The following is a 23,679-nucleotide window of genomic DNA, read 5'->3' as shown; positions in this document are numbered from 1 at the left end:
ACAATATGCAGTGAATTCACTTTACAGTATATTTTGTGAACCGCTTTGAGACGTCTCGAAGATGTGATAAGGCGCTGTATCAAATGCAAGGCTCATTATTATTATTAAATTCTGATCATACGATGGTCCCTAACATTACTGAGCTCACCTTTTGCATTTTGTTTCTTCTGGAGCAGTAACAAACGTATTCATTTGTTCAAAACGGTCAACGTGTATATGAAAGATACCTCCTAGAACGATATCGCCATCTTTGGATATTTCCGATAGATTGAACTTGCCTTGGAGCCTGCAATGCTTTCCCTGGGATCCCCAAACACAACAAGCAATGAGCAGCCACACATATGGGCTGAACATCACAGAGCTTCTCGGTAACCGCTGCTGATCCCTTGTCATCATGAAACTGTGCTGTATATTGTATGTGTCGCTGCATCTGTTTGTATATATAGTGTATCAAACAGTAACCACTTGTGGGATTAGCTCCCTTTCTGATCCCAAATAAAAGTGTAAATACATTGTGGGAATCCCAGGGGCAATAACGGACCTGAGTATGGAAACAGTAACTAATCCCTCAGCTCCTGTAGCCATGATTGGGGCTTCCGAACATATTCCACCTGCACACTTCTGCCTTTAATACGGTGAAGTCCCTAATGTGTGGCTATCGTCTTGTTTGGCACCAACTAACAGCACCATAGACCGTTATGATAAGCAATACTCTTGTTAAATAAAATACGTGACATAAGCAACCAACTAATTAATGTGAATTAAGTCTCTCTATGCCTTATGCATTAGTATCATAAAAATGTGAAATATTCAAAGGTCAGGATATTTCACACAAGGATTAGTGGAATGCGCAATCCTATAACGTTATATTTCCGCAAAGCACTCCCAGACACGAGACATTCACTACAAAATACAAGTAGCTGCACTGTATAGCAAAATGGTGTGAAGAAAGTTGACCGTCCTCCTGAAGTGAAAGGGGCGATATCAAATGCAAGGATCACTTGGATTATTAGGTCACGTTGCACAAACTTTCAAATCCACATACAGAACATCAAATCAAAACTGAATAACGCTGTTCAAATGTATATACAGTATGTAGTTTGGGACGTGACATGTGCTTGTAACTGCCAGGATGGTGGAAGGTGAGTTGGATGAGCCTGGATCCTCTTACGTATAGCAATACTTATGTTCTCATCAAAAGTGTATTATGACTGCACTCAGAAGGATAATTAGGAGGAACAATAAGTGGAGTCTTAGAATTTTTCTGTAATCCTTTATCTCTATATACCTGGTAGCCATAGAACAGGTAATTACGTGAGGCATCTAATTCTCCACTGGTAACCTTTTACATTTAATACATTTATTAATATTCGGATTAGCATTACCCTTGTAACATTTCATGTACAGCATCGCTGGAGTTCAGAGCAAACCCAGATTCTGTTCTAAGGAAGCGATTGTCAATTTCTTAAATCGTCCAATTATCCTTAAAGTGAATTTAATATGAAAACGAAGAGAATGAGCTGCCACATCTTTAAATATGTGCAAGCTTTTATCTCAAATTCACGAAAATAAGAATCATGTGAAGAAAATATCAATTTCTCCTTTGAATGGATAAGAGTATTCCAGTCAGCCACAAATATATCAACATTGATATTGTGTTGAAATCACTGCAAAAATGGTTGGCCTGAGAATAGTCAACCAAAACAGCAAAACATTCATAACAATTCGACAATTACAGTTTTGTCCATAAGTGAACATATCAGCATGGTGCCTTATCATGTCGTCGAGAGCTCTCAGAACAGAACACATGAATTAATTGTGAGGTCTGAAGGCTATCTATATGTAGGGAAACACGGCAGCCAATTGCACCAAACAATATTTCACAGACAGACATGAAGTGAGTTATCGATTTTATATGAGGGATTGTTGCCATGATACGAGAGGTACTATTCGAATGGTGTAATTGGATCTTTAACAACTTCTTGAACGGGTATACTGGACCTTGGTTTAACATCTTGATGACATCTGTGGCAGGCTGACACCAAATTGGCCGCCCTCTACAGCAATAACCCAAGATTACAATGAAAGTATTGTATTACTTTTAGCTCAAAAGCAGCATTAAGCATAATATATTAGCCTGCCATTACTAGATTATGTGAAAATGCTACTAAGCACAAATCATCATATAAATCCCATTAAACATATAACACATGATATATGACACAGTTTATGTGGTTATTTTATTTTTGCTTTTAATGAAGGCGTAAAAAGTGTGAACATTATTGTTCCTCTCAAAGTACACCTGTAATGGGCAGTGATTATTTATTTACAGGTACTTTGCCCATCAAGTGTTTTTTGGTATTCATTTCAGGTTTTATCAAAATAATGTAACATTTAGGAACAAAAATACAAAACAATAACCCAAAACTCGAGGCTAAAATAGCAAAGACTTCGACAGCAACGGTGTATTTCCCAGGAGAGCTGATGTAAACTGGTATAAAAGTGATCCAAACAGCACAAAAGATGAGCATGCTAAAGGTTATACACTGAGCCTCATTAAAGTTATCAGGTAATTTCCGAGCTAGAAACGCCAGCACAAAGCTCACTCCGGCCAGGAAAGCAATATATCCCGCCATAGAATAAAAGGCGCTCACAGAGCCCAGGTCACATTCCAGAATGATAATCTCTCTGTAATATTCTGTGTTTCTCATGGGAAATGGGTGTGATATAGTTAACCAGAGAGTACATATCAGGCACTGAACAGAGGTAAGGAGGAATACACTCCAACGCTGCTGAGCAGGCCCGAACAATTTGGCCATGTTGTTGTTTGGAAGAGTTGCCTTAAACGCCAGAATCACAAGGATTGTTTTAATCAAAATACAGGAAATACAGAGAACGAAAGCGATAGCGAATGCTGTGTGGCACAACATGCAAGCCCAGACTGAGGGCTCGCCAATGAAAGTCACTGAGCACAGAAAACACAGCGTTAATGCAAAGAGAAGCAGATAGCTGAGCTCAGAATTGTTGGCTTTAACAATAGGAGTGTCTCTGTGTGTGAAGAAGACAATGGCAATACTTATTGTGGTGCTCACTCCCACCAGAGCCAATGTCAGCAATACACCTCCCAGCATTTCGGTAAAGGAGAGGAACTCTATTTCCTTTGGTAGGCAACGATCTCTCTGCTGATTGGGCCAATATTGTTCAGGGCATTTAATGCAGTCTGTGGAATCTGGGAAAGGTACGATAATTCAGTAAGTATGGCATGAATATTACTAAAGGGAGTTTTTGAAAGAGAAGCGTTAAATAGGAAGAGGAATTTTACACTCACCTGTGATGTTGCTGATTTCTCCCTCAGCACATTCTGTACAGTCAAAGCAACACACGGGTTGGCCTTTTCTGGCAACTTTTCTTGTTCCAGGAATACAGCTCTCACTGCAAACCGCACGTGGGATCTCAGAATAAAAATAAAACTTGTCAAATAAAATGATGCAGATGAATCAATCAGTAATGGCTTTAGTCAATGCATATTTTCAAAACAACACAAATGAACTGATTATAAAGATGTATTGTCTCAAAGCTGTTTAATTCTACACCTGAACTCTGAAACTGCCTCCATGCACACCTCAATCTCACCCCCTTTGTTGGTCTTCAAGTTGAATGTCAGAACCTTCCTCACCGACAGTAACCTCCCCCCTCCCTCATTCCCCCACCTCAGTGCCTCCACTGTAAACACTCAAAGTCGCTATGGTATGTGAAGGGCACGATATCAATACAATTTGCTTTAATGTTTTATAATCATAAAAGTATAATCCTTGCATTGATATAGTGCCTTATCATGCCTTTGAGATGTCTCAAAGCTCTTCACAGAATATGCTGTAAAGTGAATTGACTGCATGTTTTCTGGGCAAAATGCAGCAGCCAATTGCGCGCAGCAGCGTCCCACAAACAGTCGTGGATGGAGTGAACAAATAGTAAATTTATTATATTTTTTGAAGGAATTTTTACTCCCCGAAGAGTGATCCACCAATCGACTAACAATTGGGTTCCTACTTCAGAATTGTTTGACATTCTCCTTCATGGTAATTGTTTATTTTCTAAAGCAGACAGATAAACACCTCAGTTTGACCATTGCTCCACACGATAGCCTCCTCATTCACCGTAAGCTCCCGGCTTGGAGATGCGGAACCATCGTAGAAGCCAATTACACGAGTTTCAGCAACGCCTTTCAAATTCTTTTGCCAGTTTATCAAGTCATATTTGGCCACGGGGTCACCGTTTTCATCAAAATAAATTCTGTCACCGGATTTAGATGTAAAATTTACTGACTGTAGGTAATGGAGAATCTGTACAACAATATCAAAGAATATGATCAAATGTAAGGCAGCATTGAGGAATCATAACGTCACATTACATGAACGATAATGTTTATTATATGAGATGGTTAGTAACTTAACAATCGTCAGTAGGTTGACACAATTCAAAAAATACACAGAGCATTGGTTACCAATACAGATATGTTTTATGTACGAATGTTTCCTTACCTGCCATGGCTGAAAATTTGATGTGTGTGCACAGGTGTTGTTCATAAATGGTCCTTTTCCTCTCTCACACAAAAGCAGATTGTGAAGTGCATGAGCTAAAGCGTACACCGCTTTGTATACGTTGTAGGAAATTCCATCCATAGTTACATCAGAATATCCATTGTGTATTTCTGTTACATCTTCTTTGCCGGTGCATTGCTGCAATGTGGATGTTGTGTTTGTTTGGCTTGTGTTTCCTGACCAGAAACTACATTGGAACGCAGTTTCCCAAAACTCCTTTACTAAACTATTTCCGGGAAACTTAGACGGATGAATTTTCAGAAGGAATTCCTGCAATCCCTTTACTTCTGCTGAAGGAATCGCTGGGCCAATTGCTCCAATAAGAAATCTCGCACTTTCATTTGGGGCAATAGGTTGGGCTGTTATCCAGGCTTCAGTTCCCACCCACTGTATTCCAGTGAGGTTTTGTCGTATTACTTCTTTGAGTAATAACTGGATTTCCCTCGGGGCAGCAAAAGCCACCACAACTTTTGTGGTCGACAATTTAATTATATTTACAATGTTTCTTATCTTTTCATGAGAATCAGTTCTGGAAAATGATTCCGAGAAGGCAATGCAAATGCCAAGTTCCTGCGCAATGTCTACAAATGCCTGCATTCCAAAGTTACCATAGTCATTGTTGCTTCTGATAGTCCCAATCCACGTCCATCCAAACTTCTTAATGATTTGAGCTAAAGCCTTGGACTGATGGTAGTCACTGGGTATAGTTCTGTAAAATGTGGGATATTCGTTCCTGTCACTGAGACAGACGCAGGTGGAGAAGTAACTGACCTTCAGTTGATTAGAGATTTTGACAGAAAATAGTCAGGATCAGAATAAAAACAGTTTGTATTTTATTTACATTTGATGAATATAATTTTTTACAATATTAACAATACTTGAATAGCTACCAATCACATAAGGCTAGGTAAGGAGCCTTCAACTTTTTTGCTTGGAACCCAAACAATGTTATTATTATAATAGAACAATTTCGATCTCTTACGAACAATAAACAAAATACATGAATATTTAACTGTATATTTTTATTCCAGGTTTTAACGTTTTGATATTTAAGTATTTGGGTAAATGTTAATTTTTGAGGAGAATTACCAACTATGTATATGAAAATGATAACGTACCATTGGGATTTTGAATGGACCAATTGACCTTGCAACAGCTATAGAAACTGAGGAACCATCACCACCAACAAGAGCTGGGACATTAGGAGGCCCTTCACAGTTATGGTCATCCTCTGTTGCTCCTTGACCGTTCACAAAGCTCAGTGCTACTTTAGTGGCAATATTGGAAGATCCACAGGCATCATAAATCTTATATCCCAGAGTAATATCAGGAAGCAGTGCCGGGTTCTGGTTTATTTCTTCTGTTGCAAATACCATTGTATTAACAAAACGGAAGGCTCTAAAATCGAAACTGGGTGATAAATCCATAATTTATGTAGAATATAAATATATTTCAGAATCCCTTACATTCCATGGCAGTTTTAACAATATGTGCTTTATAACAATAATGGGCCAACAAAACCAGTTTGCAGGGAACACAATGAGCGCTTCGAGATGTTCCTCTCGAGGTGAAAGACACTTTCTCAAATGTAAGTAATATTATTTCCATTAGACGGAATGCACTCAATAGCAATAATAAATTATTGGGTTCCACGGCTGTTGGGAATAGCCTTGAACTGAATGATTGTTGGCCAGAAAATGTGAGAAACTCTCAAGTCTATTAAAATTCTCCGTCCACCTTTAATATTCACATGAACATGCAAATAAGACCTTGGTTTATAACATTTTATCCGAATCAGGACACCTCTCGCAATGCAATACGTCCCCTCAGCACTTCATTGCACTTTCAGTCTAGGCTGTAAGATCCAAATCCTAAAGTAGAGGAATGAACACACAGCCTTCTGAAATACAGCACGAGTGCTGCCAATTGAGCCAGACTTCCTACCAGGTTACAATTTACATTGTAATAAGATTCCGCTGAATGATAAAATGCACAATAACTAACCAAGTACCTTCATGTGCAATGCACTGCGCATCATTACAACAACATGAACAGTACTAATATTTCATTTCTTTAGCATCCTTCAAGAAGGGAGCAACTCAGAGGGCTGGGATTAACTCATTAATTAAGTTGACAACAGTATACAGTATTAATTTTCCATGAATTACATGAAGTAAAGACAGATGAAGGCATCAGCCTTCTGGAAGATGACTAAATATTGTGCTGTATAGATTTATGGTACTTATCAACATTTATAAAATAGAAAGAAATTTGATAAATGCGGCACATGAATGAATAGAATCTAAAGGTACAGTTTATTCCCATGGTATCTGTGAGATCTCTGTCATCCTAATTCCTGTTATCCCTGCTCATATTTACTGTTATTCCACCTTCGAGCTATATTCCAGTATGTATTGTTTTACTCAAGTGATTATCCAGTTCAGATCATATGATGGTCCCTAACATTACTGAGCTCACCTTTTGCATTTAGTTTCTTCCGGGGAAGTATGAAACGTATTCATTTGTTCAAAGTGATCAACGTGTACATCAAAGATACCTCCTAGAACGATATCGCCATCTTTGGATATTTCCGATAGATTGAACTTGCCTTGGAGCCTGCAATGCTTTCCCTGGGATCCCCAAACACAACAAGCAATGAGCAGCCACACATATGGGCTGAACATCACAGAGCTTCTCTGTTGATTCCTTGGCATTGTGAATCTGTGCTGTGTATTACACGTGTGCCTGTACATCTGTGTGTATATATAGTTCATCAAACCAATATCCACTTGTGAGACATGCCCACTTTCAGTTTTAGAATATAAAGTGTAAGTACACCGTAAGAGCCCAAGGGGCAATCATCCACTTGCATATGGAAACATAAATAAATACAACAGCTTCTGTGTATCATGATTGCATTTTTTGTATAACAACATGCAAATATTCCACCTGTACTGATCTGCCTTTAATATGGAAAATCCCTAACATGTGGCTATCCTCTTCTCTGCTACAAAGGTATTTTTAAGACAATTTTGACAGTTATAAGAAGCAATATTCTTTCAAAAATATTCAGTGACGTGAACAAATGAAATAATTAATATGAATTAAATGTCTCTGGGGGTTACTATCATTGTCTAAGAATATCCCGATGCAGTAATGGGAGACTGCCACCTTGAATGGAGATGCCATTCTTCAGATGATAGGTAAACCGAGGTCCTACCTCCCCATGCTGGTGGATCTTGACAATCCCATGGTGCTATTCCAAAAGAGAAAGGAATAATCATCCATAAGAGAACAAATCAGTACGTTACCTGATATAGAACCTTATCATGTGCTTGAAGGTTCTCACAGCACATCCCGGGATTTTTACTTTGTGCAATAACTATCTATTTGTAAGGAAATGTGACAGGAAACCTTCCCACAAATACGCATGAAGTGAGTAACCAATTTTGTTTGGGGATTGTTGACCACTTTATGGGACATTTTGGGAGTTACCTCTTCATCTTTTGGAATGGTGCTTGACATCCTTCTGAAAGGGTGGATTGATCCTCGGTTTAATATCTTGAGAACAACAGAGACAGGCTGACACCAAATTGGCAGCCAATAAAGCAATAACCCAAGACTTAAATGCAAAGCGTTGTATTACTTTTAGCTCGAACGCATCATTAAATGTGACATATCAAGGTTCCCATTATTTGATTATATGAACATGTTTAATTGTGTTTGATTACATTCGGCTCAATTTCAACATTAAACTTGACATGTTAAAATATTACTTAATTATGTGAAAATGCGACAATAAACAATGCAATAATACATATGAAACATTTTACATGTTTTTTTCTTTTTGTCTTTAATGAAGAAACAAACAAGTGTTTACATTATTGTTCCTCCCAAAGTACACCTGTAATGGGCAGTGATTATTTATTTACAGGTACTTTGCCCATCAAGTGTTTTTTGGTATTCATTTCAGGTTTTATCAAAATAATGTAACATTTAGGAACAAAAATACAAAACAATAACCCAAAACTCGAGGCTAAAATAGCAAAGACTTCGACAGCAACGGTGTATTTCCCAGGAGAGCTGATGTAAACTGGTATAAAAGTGATCCAAACAGCACAAAAGATGAGCATGCTAAAGGTTATACATTGAGCCTCATTAAAGTTATCAGGTAATTTCCGAGCTAGAAACGCCAGCACAAAGCTCACTCCGGCCAGGAAAGCAATATATCCCGCCATAGAATAAAAGGCGCTCACAGAGCCCAGGTCACATTCCAGAATGATAATCTCTCTGTAATATTCTGTGTTTCTCATGGGAAATGGGTGTGATATAGTTAACCAGAGAGTACATATCAGGCACTGAACAGAGGTAAGGAGGAATACACTCCAACGCTGCTGAGCAGGCCCGAACAATTTGGCCATGTTGTTGTTTGGAAGAGTTGCCTTAAACGCCAGAATCACAAGGATTGTTTTAATCAAAATACAGGAAATACAGAGAACGAAAGCGATAGCGAATGCTGTGTGGCACAACATGCAAGCCCAGACTGAGGGCTCGCCAATGAAAGTCACTGAGCACAGAAAACACAGCGTTAATGCAAAGAGAAGCAGATAGTTGAGCTCCGAATTGTTGGCTTTAACAATAGGAGTGTCTCTGTGTGTGAAGAAGACAATGGCAATACTTATTGTGGTGCTCACTCCCACCAGAGCCAATGTCAGCAATACACCTCCCAGCATTTCGGTAAAGGAGAGGAACTCTATTTCCTTTGGTCGGCAACGATCTCTCTGCTGATTGGGCCAATATTGTTCAGGGCATTTAATGCAGTCTGTGGAATCTGGGAAAGGTGCGATAATTCAGTAAGTATGGCATGAATATTACTAAAGGGAGTTTTTGAAAGAGAAGCGTTAAATAGGAAGAGGAATTTCACACTCACCTGTGATGTTGCTGATTTCTCCCTCAGCACATTCTGTACAGTCAAAGCAACACACGGGTTGGCCTTTTCTGGCAACTTTTCTTGTCCCAGGAATACAGCTCTCACTGCAAACAGCACGTGGCATCTTCCAACATAAAAATTAAATTGGCCATTAACTTTATGGCTGCTTGTGGGATATTGCCTTGGGCAAAGTTTTCTCCACCATTCATCTACAAAATGGCAACCATTTAGACTTCAAGGAAAATCCAATGGCTTCGGACAAAGTGACAAGACACTGTTGTGAAATGCAATGATTGTTGTTTTATTTATTCTTGTATTTACAAGTTCTGTTCATAATTTCTGTTGAAGATTAGTTAATTTTTAACCCGTATTAAAATTATTAACCTTGTTTCATCTTAGCACAATGCAAGCTGGTAAAATACTGTACCTCATTCTGACCATCGTTCCATACAATGACCTCTTCATCCACCACTAACTCATTACCCAGAGATGCCGAACCATCATAGAAGCCAATAGTGCCAATTTCAGCAGTGCCTTTCGAGTTGATTCGCCAGTTTACCAAGTCGTACGTTGCTACTGAGTCTCCATTTTCGTCAAAATTAACTGTGTCACCTGATTTAGTTGTGAAATTTACTGACTCTAAGTAATGAAGAAGCTTTGCAAGAATAGAAACCAACAATGTTATAATGTGTCAAACGGTTTCAAATCATGTTAATTTGATCCAAATTAAGTTCCACAAATAACTAGTCAATTTATATTATAATTTCATTGAATCTATATTCTCTAACCTGCCATGGTTGAAAATTTGATGAGTGTGCACAGGTGTTGTTTATAAATGGTCCTTTTCCTTTCTCACACAAAAACATATTGTGAAGTGCATGAGCCACAGCGTACACTGCTTTATATACATTGTAGGAACTTCCATCCATAGATACATCAGAATATGCATTATGTATTTCTGTTACATCTTCATTGCCGGTGCATTGCTGCAATGTGTATGCAGTTATTTGGCTTGTGTTTCCTGACCAGAAAGTACAGTTGAACGCAGTTTCCCAAAACTCCTTCACTAAACTGTTTCCGGGAAACCCAGAAGGATGGATTTTAAGCAGAAATTCTCGCAATCCTTTCACTTCTAACGAAGGAATTGAAGGTCCAATTGCCCCAGTGAGAAATCGAGTGACTTCGGCTGGAGAAATAATTTGTGCTGTTATCCATGATTCAGTTCCTATCCACTGAATTCCAGTGACATTTTGACGTATCATTTCTTTGAGTAATATCCGCATTTCTCTTTTGGCAGTGAACGCCACGATGACTTTTGTGGTTGATATTTTGATTATATTTACAATTTTCCTTATCTTGTCATGAGAATCAGTTCTATAAAATGATTCCGAGAAGGCAATGCAAATGCCAAGTTCCTGCGCAATGTCTACAAATGCCTGCATTCCAAAGTTACCATAGTCATTGTTGCTTCTGATAGTCCCAATCCACGTCCATCCAAACTTCTTAATGATTTGAGCTAAAGCCTTGGACTGATGGTAGTCACTGGGTATGGTTCTGTAAAACGTGGGATATTCTTTCCTATCACTGAGACAGGCACATGTGGAAAAGTAGCTGACCTGTGATTCATAAAATCAGTTTTGTTATTACATTATACAATACAAAATTACATTTATATAGCGCCTTTCATGTCAGGAGGACCATCCAAGGTGCTGAGACATTATCTGATTTGAATGAGAATATTCTATACTGGGAATACGTTTGATGAATGAAAATAACTATAGAAACTCCAAAAGTTCACTTTGATTAATTGTGTCACACATACCCATAACCTAAAATATTAAACTATCACAAGTTTACTAGGTCCCCCACCAATGTATTAGGATTAATTATTCAATGTACTTTGCTGTTGATTTCTCAATGCAAAATAAAACTCTTGACCTTGAACATTTATTTTCCTTCAATATTTTTATCACATTTTGATTTTGTTTCTTTGAGTACATATTATGCATAATCTATACTCATAAAACAACAATGTCTGTCTGTCTGTCTGTCAGTGTGTCTGACAATCACGCAATAACCGATTGACATAGAAACATGATTTACAGCTCATCGGAAAGGGATTGCATCTGACACTGTCATGGGCATATTTTTGATGTGCATTGATGAGCTATATTAAAAATTAAGCCCCAAAATATGAGGTATCCTACAACAATCGGTTGTGACATCATCCATTGTGTCATCATGTCCATTGTGATATACAGTATATAATACCGACTTACAGACAAAACATCTGTCAGACTGTGGGAGAGAATCTTCTTCTATACTAATAAAACGATAATGTCTGTCTGTGTGTCAGTGTATCCGACAATCACGCAATAACCGATTGACATACAGACATGATTTATATCCCTCATCAGAAATGTCTTGCAGCTGGCAGCGTCATGGGCATATTTTCTGGGGGGGGAATTTCCTAGCGTTCATGAGCTATATTAAAAAATGCTTTAATTAAGCCGTAAAATATGAGGTATGCATCTTATTCTGCAACTGTGTCATGACAGACAAAAGCACACATGGTTCAGAGAGATACATCTATATTCTGCAACAAATGTCTGGCACTTTTTCTAGTTGTCATGGGAGCTGGAGTCCTCCCATGTGGGATAGGCTGTGAGAGAATATATTATAAAGTGTAGTGACTGTGTGTTTTGTGGGAGAAACAGAGAAAGACTGCCAGACAGACAGACTGAAAGAGAGAGACTGTGTGTGAGAGAGAGAGAGAATGGGAGAGTGAGATTGAGAGAGAGAGATTGAGAGAGAGATAGAGACTGGGAGAGAAAATATATTAAAGGATTTCGCCCATTGAGTCCTCCCACAGGAGTCCTCCCAGCTGAGTATAGATAAAGACGAAATGTCAGTCTGTGTGTCTGTCTGTGTGTCAATCTACATTCCATATTGGATCCTTTGGTTGTAAGCGAAGCTGCAACAGGTACAGCTAGGATAATATATTTGGGTACCAATATTTTTCTGGAAGGGAAAGGTACCGTGATTTAACTTACCATTGGGATTTTGAATGGACCTATGGACCTTGCTACAGCTATAGACTCTGATGATCCGTCACCACCAACAAGAGCAGGGACACGGGGAGGCCCTTCACACTGAGGATCGCTTTCTTCTTCCACTTGGCCATTGACGAGACCCAGGGCGACTTTGGTGGCAATGCTAGCGGAAGCGCAGTCATCAAAAATGTTATATCCCAGCGTAACATCTGGGAGTAACGTCTGATTCCGGTTTATTTCCTCGATTGCAAATATCATGGCATTTACCAGGCGAAACTCTCTGAAATCAAAACTGAGCAACAAACTCAGATCATTTAGGTTAATAAAAATATTATTATTACACTCTTACATTGTACTGCCACGCTTCATAGCACCCACTCCAGATGTTTGTCACTTATTAACATCTGACCTCGAATGAAGGTGAATGAAAGAAACTTTTCCAAAAGGAACGTAGCAAAATATGTTCAAAATATTAAGCATGGAAATGTTTGTGTCTTTCCCCTTTCTTTAAAAAGGGCAAACAATCAAGATTTGCGTATCTCAGAACCATAGAAATGTAGGGCACAAAAGAAGGCCATTCAGCCAATGGGCAGAATAAGTCTGTGCATGCTGGTTCAAGAGCAATCCTTTCACAGAATCATATAATTTTACAGCACAGAAGGAGGCTATTCAGCTGTGCCGGCTCTTTGAAAGAGCTACCAACTGGTCCCACTCCCCCAATTCTTACCCCATAACCCTGCAATTTTTTTCTTTCTGAGTATTTATCTCATTCCTCATTGAAAGCTATTATCGAATCTGCTTCAACCACCCTTTCAGGCAATACATTCCATACCATAACAGCTCCCTGGGTAAAAACATTTCTCCTCATCTCCCCTCTGTTTTTTTTGCCAACCATCTTAAATCTGTGACCTCCAGTTATTGATCCACCCGCCAGAGGAAACTATTTCTCCCTCTCTACTCCATCAAAACCCCTCAGAATTTTGAACACCTTTATTAAAGCTTTCATTCCCCTTTCCCTACATCTCTGGAGCTGACTTTTTTATGGTGTTCATTATGGTGTTTGTCTAGTTCCTTCTTGAAGGCCAATATTCTTGTTAACAATATTTTCAATCTTCTGTTAAAACAAATGTGAATTAACTATTCTTGGCAAGAAAGTGTGAAATATTTAAACATATCGGAATACCTGGAGGTTCCAAATGTTTCCTATGCATTTTAAATCCAAATTTATTAAATAAATATTAAGTATAGAACATCCAGCCATATAGCAGTGGAAGTTATTAATCGCATCCCCATCAGGAGAGTCAGATGTTAAGGATCATTTGTCACATATTCAGCTCACCTTTTGCATTTTGTTACTTCTGGCGCATTCCGAAACAAATTGATTTGCTCAAAGCGATCAGCGTGTACATTAAAGATTCCTCCCAGAATGATATCTCCAGCTCTAGATATTCCAGGCAAATTGAAATTCCCTCGAAGTTTGCAGCTCTCTTCATTTGATTTCCGCAAAGAACCAGCAAGTAGTACCCCAAATAATAAATAATACATCACAGCGATTTTCAGTTACAGCTATCTATTCTTTCTCAACATGAATACATGCAGTTAATTATATATGTGTATATATAATGGATCCTACCACCAACGTTGTTTCGGATAATTCCCCTAGAAATACGTGTTATGCTCAAGATTTCATACAGTGAAAATCCCAGTGGAAAACAATCCACAATACACTGACTCCGGAAACTAAAATAATTCCCTCAGAGCATATTGAAATATTTATGTCAGAAGCAGCAGCAAGCAAATTTTCCAATTTGACTTGAATGTATCTGTTTTTAACATGAGCATTCCTTAATATAAGCCCTATATTTAACAATAAAATTGATTATTTGTAATGTCATAAAAAACACAAATCTGTGTTTCAATCCTGTCTATTCTCGTTTTTAAATCGACAAACTATTCTTGGTCAGACTCATCCAGAAATTCATCACCATGCTTAAGAGTCTCCAAGAGTCTGTTAATCACCTTTCCAAAGACTGAGAGTTCCATAAACGTATGCCACATGTACATAGACATTTTCCGATCTCTGGAATAGAACGCACACTCTCTCTCCCAGGGTAAAGACACTCGAGTTAAATAATTCTGGAGAGTAGACCCAGGTTGGCAAGAGCCAAAACGTGGGGACCCCAGGGTATGCTTTGACCTGTCAAAATGCTAGATGTATTCTCGATTTTCAACCTTAAGATTTTCAACCTTAAGACCTTAATGATCTCATTTAGGAAGCAGTAGAAATGCTACAATTAGCTTCAGTAATCTTAAACTGGGGAACAGGTAAAATGAGCTGGGTTTCCTGTTTCCAGTTATTAAAGGGCAGTACCATTATAATGTGAGTGACTGGGTTCAATATCTCGTTTGCTCAGTGTCGGACTCCGTCACTGTAAAGCGCTCTGAGACGTTATGCTACATAAGTTGTTGCCATTGAACGCTGTTCGGGGTGAAGGGTGCTGTATAAATTCAAGTTGTTGCGTTGTTATATCGTAAGCGAGAAAACTGTCTAATTTTGGCTCGTTGGGTCACAGCTGACGATGCCACTTCCTGTGTGTTGTGTACTGTGTGCAGGTAGCACAGCGACATCACTTCCTGCGCACTGTGCACAGGAAATGCCGCTGACTTCACTTCCTTCACAAAGTAATATCAGCAGCACTTCCTGTGAAGGAAGTAACAATTCTAATTCTTTGGAATAAAGTCGGAATCTGCAAACTTGTTACAGTTTGATTTTTAAATCTTCCCCTGAGTATTTAAAGAGCTTAAAATTAATCTGTACCAACTTGATCTGTGAACACTTAGGTTAAAAAAAACAATAATAAATTGGTCATTTTCAATCCATGACTGTTTGTGGCACATTCCTGTGCGCAATTGGCTGCCGCGTTCGCCCACAAATATACAGTCAGTTCACTTTACAGTATATTCTGTGAAGCGCTTTGGGACGTCTAGAAGATGTGAAAAGCGCTATATCAAATGCAAGGATTATTATTATTATTATTATTATTATTACATAGCTGTAGTTCCATCCTGGCTCGACAGGGAGCACTCTAACCACTGAGTCAGGATATTATGGGTTTGAGTCCCACGTCCAGTGCTTTGGGATGTCCTTCTGACATGAAAGGTGCTATATAAATGTAATTTGTTGTTGTTATTGTTGTCTAGACTTCAAACTCAGGTAGTTTAGCCTAACTCTCCAATTCTGTGCTGGTGGGTACAGAGCCTTATACGAACATAAGAATTTGTTGATGAAAGAAGACCAAGGTCCATCTCGTTCACCTTCCATCACCCTGGCAGTCACTTGACATGTCGTGTCCCAAATAATACACTGTATCCCGAGATATTATTTTCCAGCAGAAATCTATCTAATTTGTTCTTGAAACAAATTACATTTTCTGCTTCCACCGTCTGTCTCCCTAGGAAGCCTGTTCCATAAGTTTACTACTGTCTCACTGAAGTAATGTCTAAGCAGATTTGTTCTGAATTTACTCCCCTTCGATCGCAGGCCGTGTCCTCTGGTTCTACTGTTCAGTACAAGATAAAACAGCTTATCATTATCTATTCCTTTCAGGATCTTAAAGACTATAATCATATCTCCCCTCAACCTTCTCCTTTCTAGTGTGAACATGGCCAGTTTATCTAATCGTTCCTCGCAGTTCAATCCCTCCATCCCCGCAATCATTTTGGTTGCCCTCCTCTGTAACCTCTCAATCGCTGCAATATCCTTTTTATATTGCGGTGACCAGGACTGCACATGGTATTCCATTGCGTATGACTATCTCAATAATGACTATGTCCAATTCCCTACATTTTTCCGAATGATTCCCAATGATTCCCATCAGGTGGATGCTAATCACCATGTGCTTCACCAACAGAGATTGCACCTTCTGGCTTTCTGCCCCATCCCTCTGGAATTCCAGCCTGGAGCCCCTTCACCTCGCCACCTCGATTGCCTTCTTCAAGTGCATCTCAAGACCTTCCTCTTCGATCATGCCTTGGGTCATCCTCCCACCTCCACCTATTGACTCTAATAATTGTGGTCCAAGCTTTGATATAATATAATAATAATAATCCTTGCATTTGATACAGCGCCTTATCACGTCTTCGAGACGTCTCAAACAGCTTCACAGAATATACTGTAAAGTGAATCGACTGTATATTTGTGGGCGAAATGTGGTAGCACAGCAGTGCCCTATAAACAGTCGTGGATTGAAGTGACCAATTTTTATTTTTTTGTTTGAAGGAATTATTACCACAGGAAAAGTGATCCATCAATCGACTAATAACCAGGTTCCTACTTACTGCTTGGTAAACAGAGGCATGTGGAGCAAGGAAACTTGCCCAACATTTCGCCCTGCCCGGGAATCGAACCTGGGTATCATGCTTGTGAGGCGAGTGATCTAACCACTGAACTACAAGACTCCATAATAAGAGAACATTCCTAGATTTTTAGATTAAATCTTTCATTATTTTATTGATGTACATCATATAGTAATCTATACAAATATTGAGTCTGTCACAATTCATTGCAACTACATATAGAAAGAATTTTCTGAATGTATTTTATTTCTTCATTAAATATTTCTTTGTATTCTTTTCAGGTTTAAAAATTATAATGTAACATTTGGGAACAAAAATACAGACTAAGAGACCAAAGCTAGATGCTAAAATAGCAAATACTTCTACAGCCACTGTGTATTTCCCAGGAGAGCTGACATAAGCTGGGATGAAAGTTATCCAAACTGCACAAAAGATGAGCATGCTAAAGGTTATAAATGTAGCTTCATTGAAATTATTCGGTAGTTTTCTAGCTAAAAATGCAAGTACAAAACACACGCATGACAAAGCACCAATATAACCAAACACACAGCAAAAGTACGCCATGGAGCCCACATTACATTCTAGAATGATTATAGACTTGTAGTATGAAGTGTTTTTCACAGGGAAAGGAGGGGAGGTGGTAAGCCAGAGGATACATAGTAAAGTCTGGATAAATGTAAGGATGAAAACGTTTATTCTTTGACGTATGGGACTAAACCACTTGATCTTCTTCTTGCTATTGGGCATTGTTGTCTTGAATGCCATCAGCACAACAATTGTCTTTCCCAGGATACAAGAGAGACAGAGAACAAAACTAATACTGAATATTGTGTGTCGTAACATGCAGGACCACCGGGATGGTTTATCGATGAATGTAAGTGAGCACAGAAAGCACAGGATTAGTGCAAAAAGTAGGAGGAAGCTTAGATCAGAATTATTAGCTTTAACCAGGGGAGTGCTTCTGAATTTATAAAATATTCCAGCTGTGGCTAATGTTAACCCTGCTCCAACCACTGCCAGAATGACCAGTGACTTCCCCATTTGATCATCAAAGGAGAGAAACTCGATTTCCTTAGGCAAGCAGCGGTTGTTGAACTGATTGGACCAGTATTCCGAGGAGCATTTCAAGCAAGATAATGCATCTGAGTGAAAGTAATAACATAAATCACATATTTCTAGAGAAATGCCACTGCAGAAAAGAATCAAATCAGTCCTACATACTAAAACTAAGTGGGATTTCGGACCCCTGGAGAGTAATTTTTGAATACAGTACGTGAATAAGTGGGATCTCCTTGGAGCTGAACTGGCTCCAAGGTAACATTTGGCAATGGAATGTCAGAATCGAGCCCACACTCTGTGACGGTCCGGCCGCAGTATTCCAGGGTATTGGGGGCATGGAGTCATCCCATTCAGTTGTTCTTAATCCCGCAAGCCAAAGCCCTAACAGGTAGGATGGTCCCAGCTGTGCAAGCAGCGGGAAAATTGCCAGCCATCAATATCAATGGCAAGCTAAACCATTTATAGCTGGTTAGATTCCAGCAGTTACCCCAACATACATTGCTGGCTCCACAAGCCTTGCCAAGCTGCGCCTAATAGTTTCTGGAAATAGGTGAGCAGGGTGTGTCCTTCTGGGGAGAGAGCGCATCCCATTCCAACCATCTATCTCTGGGATTTCCATGTGTAGGTGGGATGCATGGAATTCTCAGCTTGGTTTGGATGCTCTTAAGCAACGGTGATGGGTTTCCGTGTGTGTCAAAATGTGAATACCTGTTATGTTTGTGATTTGGCCATCCGCACACTGCACACAGCTAAAACAACACACAGGCTCCTCCTTTTTCACTGTTTTCCATGTACCAGGAGGACAGCTGTCAGAACACACTCCGCGAGGGGCCTGAGTTTCAGAGAAGTGTAAAGAGAAGGAGAAAGTATTATGTACATTCGATCCAGCACCTGACAAGTCAAATTAAAACAAGATCAATGTGTTTCATATCCTAAACCTAAGCTATTTGAAATTAATGTTGTTATGCAGAAAAATTGGCACAATACACCAGCAAAACGTCACACAGGGCAATGAGATGAACTACCATTTGGGAGCAATTGGATAAAGGAGGTCAGAACACAGGAGAACTCCATGTTCTTCTGCTTTGTACCATTGAGTATTTAATATCCACCTGAACTAGTAGACAGGACATCAGTTTAGCATATCATCTGAAGTGAAGCACCAAGAGCAGACTGTTACCATGTTGCATAGGTGTGCACACGACAACTACTGTTTATAATAATAACTCTTGCATTTGATATAGCGCTTTTCACGTCGGGAGGACATCCCAAAACGCTTTACAGAACACACTGTAAAGTGAATTGACTGTATATTTGTGGGAGAACGCGGCAGCCAATTGCGCACAGCAATGTCCCACAAAAATGACCAATTTATTATTGTTTTGGGTTTTTTGGAGGGATTATTATTAGGCTCTGTGTGGAGTAAGGAAACTTGCCCAAAGTTTCGCACTGCCTGGAATTGAGCTCGGGACTCTCGCTTGCAAAGCGAGTGCTCTAATCACTGAGCTACAGAAATCCAGATAACCCAAATTGATCAGATTAAGGATTTATTGATTTGAAGCTGATTGGCCCATTTGGCTGCTGCAATTGGCTGCCGCGTTTCGTCCACAAATATAAAGTCAATTCACTTTACAGTATATTCTGTGAGGAGCTCTGAGATGTCTTGATGAAGTAATAAGGCACTATATCAAATGCAAGGATTATTATTATTAGGAACGACTCAAAAAAAAATTAGTTTTTACTTTTTGTTGCTAGCTTTGAACAAAAAATTAAAATACTGTATAATAATAATACTTGCATTTGATGTAACGCATTATTACATCTTCGAGATGTCTCAAAGTATTTCACAGAATAATAATAATTATCCTTACATTTGATACAGCGCCTTATCACATCTTCGAGACGTCTCAAAGCGCTTCACAGGATACACTGTAAAGTGTAGCAACTGTGTGTTTTGTGGGCGAATCATGGCAGCCAATTGCGCACAGCAGTGTCCTACACACAGTCGTGGATTGAGTGACTACATTGTTATTATTATCAATTTTTGAGGGGATTATCGCCCCTGTAAAGCAATCGTCAATCAACTAACAAACAGGTAAAATAGGTAATGTAGTTTCCAAGTGAACTTACCTCCTTTCCCCCACCTATCCAGACAATATCGTCTTTGTTGATAAACAGCCTTTTATCGGGATGTACAAGTCCATCATAATGCCCCACTGTCACAACATGCGCTATACCTTCTGAGTTCATTTGCCAGTTTACCAATTCGTATAGTGGGACTGTATCCAAATTTTGGTCGAAGTAGATACTTTCTCCATTCTTAGCAGTGAAATTTATTGCATACATGTGATGTAACAACTGGGAAAGGGAGAGAGAGAAAGAATCATTCGCTTGGACTTTTTTGCCCTTTGAGTCCATACTAACCGTTATCATTTGGAACATATGGATGTAAAATATTGAACTTATCTCAGAATAAATCACTTAACCAATAAATTGTGTAAAAACTTGTTAAAACAACATATTGCCTATTATTGCTAAAACAATTTGCAGTATATTCTGTGATGCGCTTTGAGATGTCTCGAAGACATGCTAAGGCGCGATATCAAATGCAAGGATTATTATTATTAACTATTTTTGAGACAATTGCATTCTTTAAGAGTTACCAACCTTGTTTTTTCCAATAAATGATCCACATCCAAAAAATATAATTTCTAAAAGTGCACTCATTTTAATTTACTATTAAAACTCTACATTCTCCCTACCTCCCATAGGTCAAGAGTAGTGAAGGAATCGTTTTGTTTGGAAAGCATATTGTGGAGTGAATGAGCTACAGCGTACACCGCTTTGTACACATTGTAGGCTATCCTCAGTTGTGAGGTATCAGTGTATTGATTATCTACATCTTCCAAACGCTCTTGACCAGTACATTGTTTGAGTTGTGATTTGGGGTCGAATGGGTTTAGATTTTCAGGCTCTGTCATGGTGCAATCGAATGTTTTTTCCCAACATTCATTAACAAATTCATTCCCAGGATACTTCGATGGGTGAATTTGCAGAAGAAATTCCTTCAATCCTGGTAACGTTGCTCTGGGCACAGCAAATCCCAATGTCCCCACAAGAAATCTTGCATGCTCTTTCGGAGAGAGATTGGGCATTGTAATCCAAGATTCACTGCCGATCCATTGAATACCGGTTACGTTATTACGAACAATTTCTTTTAGTAAAACCGCGATATCCGCCTGAGCAACAAAAGCAACAATAATCTTTGTGGTTGCCTGTTCTATCACATTGATAATTTCCATCAGTCTCTCTCTGGAGTCCGTTTTGTGAATCACCTCTGAGAAGGCAACACAGATATCGAGTTTCTGGACTCCTTCTATAATCTCATCCATGGCCAGAGCGCCATAGGTGGAATTACTCCTGATTGTACCAATCCAGTTCCAGCCAAAGTATTTGATAATCCGAGCCAAAGCCTCCACCTGATGGTAATCATTGGGAATCGTTCGGAAAAATGTAGGGAATTCGTACATATTATTGAGGTAGTCATACGCAGCGGAATAACTGACCTGTCGGGATTTGGAAACAAACAGTGATATACAACAAAAACAACAACAAGTTTACATTTGTATAGCGCCTTTCACGTCGGGAGGATGTCCCAAGGTGCTGGACAGTGTACAGCATTTCGGACCCGAGCTGGGGTTGGGGGATCCATTCACATTTTCAAGACTGAGGTGGATAGATAGTAAGGGATAATAACCCTAAAATAATAATCCTTGCACTTTTGATGTAGCACTTTTTCACGTCTTCAAGATGTCTCAAAACGCTTCACAGGATGCACTGTAAAATGAATTGACTGCATATTTTGTGGGCAAAACGCGGCAGCCAATTGCGCACAGCAGTCATGGATTGAAGTGACCAATTTTTATTATCGCTTTTTTCTCTTGAGGGCTTATTAAAAGGCATGTGGATAGTTAGAAATTGGATTATAAATACAACATTAAAAAAAAAATTTGGTCACTCAATCCACGACTCCTCGTCGTTACATTAAGGGTAGGAGAAAAACAAGCAAAGGAATAGGGCCAATGAAGGCAGGTTCAGGAAACAACATGCCAAATAATCCTGCACAGGTTGCAATAGTACTAAATAAGTTCTTTGCATCAGTCCTTACCAAGGAGTAGACGGGCAACCTATCTGATCTGGAAAGAGAACTCAAGGATATCGCAGAAAAAAGTTGTAACGTTATTCATATCACTACCAGCATGGTTGCCAAACGGTTGTGTAAACTTAAGGTAAATAAATCTCAGGGGCCGGATAAATTGCATCCTTAAGGAACTAAGGGAGGAAGTCGCAGAAATGCTAGCAGAAATCTTTCAAAAATCACTGAACACTGGAGAGGTGCTGGGGGAATGGAGACATATGTGCATGCGACTGCCTGGGTGGTAGAAGTCGAACTAGATGGACCTTGGTGTTTTTTTGTCTACCAAAGCGGCCATTATGTGAAGATGCGACCTATTGCAACTATTTCATTAGTTCAAAAGTGAACCTTTCACATAACCCCCCCAAAAAATGTACCAATAAGAATTAATGTGTGTTCTTGTGATTAGGGTTTTGTTTGATTCCTGCCGTCACATTACTGCAAATGGCTATTGGAACCAAGTCCATCCAATTTCAGGTGGACATGCTTGGCAATAGAAGGTTGGAGTTGAGTCCACTCTCTGTGGCCGTCCTTGGTGGTCCGAGCTAGGTATGTCCACCATACTCCAGGGCATTACTGATGACAGACCAGCTAATCTGGCTCACTGGTAGGACTAGGAGGAGGACTGTTTGTAGGACGCTGCTGTGCACAATTGGCTGCCGCATCTCACCAATAAAATATACAATCAATTCACTTTACAGTATATTCTGTGAAGCGCTTTGAGACCTCTCGAAGACATGACATGGCGCTATATCAAATGCAAGGATTATTATTATTACGAACTGAATATATGTTTAGGAAATACGTAAATGCATATTATAAAATGAAATCTATCAGAGTTCAATTAATACACATTTAATGTTTTTGAGTGTGTACTCAAGTCTTCTTCATTTATTACTGTTACTATAATCAAGTTCGGTTTCTAACATTATTTGAATGGAGCGGCAGACACGGTGATAGCATAATGATGCAGGAAGTTGGCTTACCATTGAAATATTGAAGGGAGTAATTACCCTCGCTACTGCTACAGACTGCATTGACTCAGCATCTGCGATCAGAGCAGGGACATCAGAGATTGTATTACACTTTGTTTCAGCTAGCGTCTCTTCCTGCCCAGTGATAAGCATGGTGGTCACCTTGGTAGTCATAGCTGGATCACCACAGCTATCGTGGATCTTGTAGCCCAGTTTAATATTCGGAAGTAAAGTTTGGTTACTATTTATTTCCTCGATGGTGTAGATCATGGTCTGAGCAAACTGGAATTGTGTCAGATCAAAACTGGGGGATGAAACGACAGATTTACAACAACAACAACAACTTGGATTTATATAGTGCCCCCCACGCTGGACAGCGTCTCAGAGCGCTTTACAGTAACGGATCCCATGGCCGAGCCAGGGGGAGGGGGAGGAGCCAGGGGAAGGGGAGGAGCCAGGGGGAGGGGGAGGAGCCAGGGGGAGGGGGAGGAGCCAGGGGGAGGCGGGGAGC

At 39.4% G+C, this 23,679-nt stretch overlaps 3 protein-coding genes across 3 annotated transcripts; all 3 read right to left on the bottom strand.

Annotated features, from left to right (window-relative positions):
- Positions 1-2,318: 2,318 nt before the first annotated feature.
- LOC103172170 (extracellular calcium-sensing receptor-like) lies at positions 2,319-8,126 on the bottom strand. Its single transcript, XM_042339196.1, has 7 exons — positions 8,097-8,126; positions 7,080-7,231; positions 5,720-6,011; positions 4,542-5,372; positions 4,116-4,343; positions 3,329-3,452; positions 2,319-3,229 (listed from the first exon to the last, which is right to left on the bottom strand). The coding sequence occupies exons 1-7, from the start codon at positions 8,124-8,126 to the stop codon at positions 2,319-2,321; spliced, it is 2,568 nt and encodes an 855-aa protein (XP_042195130.1).
- Positions 8,127-8,521: 395 nt separating this feature from the next.
- LOC103191303 (extracellular calcium-sensing receptor-like) lies at positions 8,522-12,857 on the bottom strand. Its single transcript, XM_007912289.2, has 5 exons — positions 12,585-12,857; positions 10,320-11,147; positions 9,959-10,186; positions 9,532-9,655; positions 8,522-9,432 (listed from the first exon to the last, which is right to left on the bottom strand). The coding sequence occupies exons 1-5, from the start codon at positions 12,840-12,842 to the stop codon at positions 8,522-8,524; spliced, it is 2,349 nt and encodes a 782-aa protein (XP_007910480.2). The 5' UTR covers positions 12,843-12,857.
- Positions 12,858-17,183: 4,326 nt separating this feature from the next.
- LOC103191304 (extracellular calcium-sensing receptor-like) lies at positions 17,184-23,438 on the bottom strand. Its single transcript, XM_042339195.1, has 5 exons — positions 23,208-23,438; positions 21,335-21,565; positions 20,130-20,357; positions 18,708-18,831; positions 17,184-18,082 (listed from the first exon to the last, which is right to left on the bottom strand). Exons 1-5 carry the CDS (start codon positions 23,436-23,438, stop codon positions 17,184-17,186), a joined length of 1,713 nt encoding a protein of 570 aa, XP_042195129.1.
- Between the last annotated feature and the right edge of the window lie 241 nt (positions 23,439-23,679).

Source organism: Callorhinchus milii, unplaced genomic scaffold, assembly GCF_018977255.1.
Source record: "Callorhinchus milii isolate IMCB2004 unplaced genomic scaffold, IMCB_Cmil_1.0 Scaffold11, whole genome shotgun sequence".
Classification (NCBI taxonomy): domain Eukaryota; kingdom Metazoa; phylum Chordata; class Chondrichthyes; order Chimaeriformes; family Callorhinchidae; genus Callorhinchus; species Callorhinchus milii.
This window is presented reverse-complemented; position numbering and strand designations above follow the sequence as displayed.

Coding starts and splice junctions, on each gene's coding strand:
- LOC103172170 (XM_042339196.1), bottom strand. CDS start 8,126: ATGTCAAGCACCATTCCAAAAGATGAAGAG. Junction 7,232..8,096: donor CCATTCCAAAAGATGAAGAG/GTAACTCCCAAA, acceptor TGGGGATCCCAG/GGAAAGCATTGCAGGCTCCA. Junction 6,012..7,079: donor GAAGAAACTAAATGCAAAAG/GTGAGCTCAGTA, acceptor TTTATCACCCAG/TTTCGATTTTAGAGCCTTCC.
- LOC103191303 (XM_007912289.2), bottom strand. CDS start 12,842: ATGATATTTGCAATCGAGGAAATAAACCGGAATCAGACGTTACTCCCA. Junction 10,187..10,319: donor CAAATTTTCAACCATGGCAG/GTTAGAGAATAT, acceptor ATTCTTGCAAAG/CTTCTTCATTACTTAGAGTC. Junction 9,656..9,958: donor GGAACGATGGTCAGAATGAG/GTACAGTATTTT, acceptor TTATGTTGGAAG/ATGCCACGTGCTGTTTGCAG.
- LOC103191304 (XM_042339195.1), bottom strand. CDS start 23,438: ATGATCTACACCATCGAGGAAATAAATAGTAACCAAACTTTACTTCCG. Junction 21,566..23,207: donor AGTCTGTAGCAGTAGCGAGG/GTAATTACTCCC, acceptor AAATCCCGACAG/GTCAGTTATTCCGCTGCGTA. Junction 20,358..21,334: donor TCTGTGTTGCCTTCTCAGAG/GTGATTCACAAA, acceptor TCCCTTTCCCAG/TTGTTACATCACATGTATGC.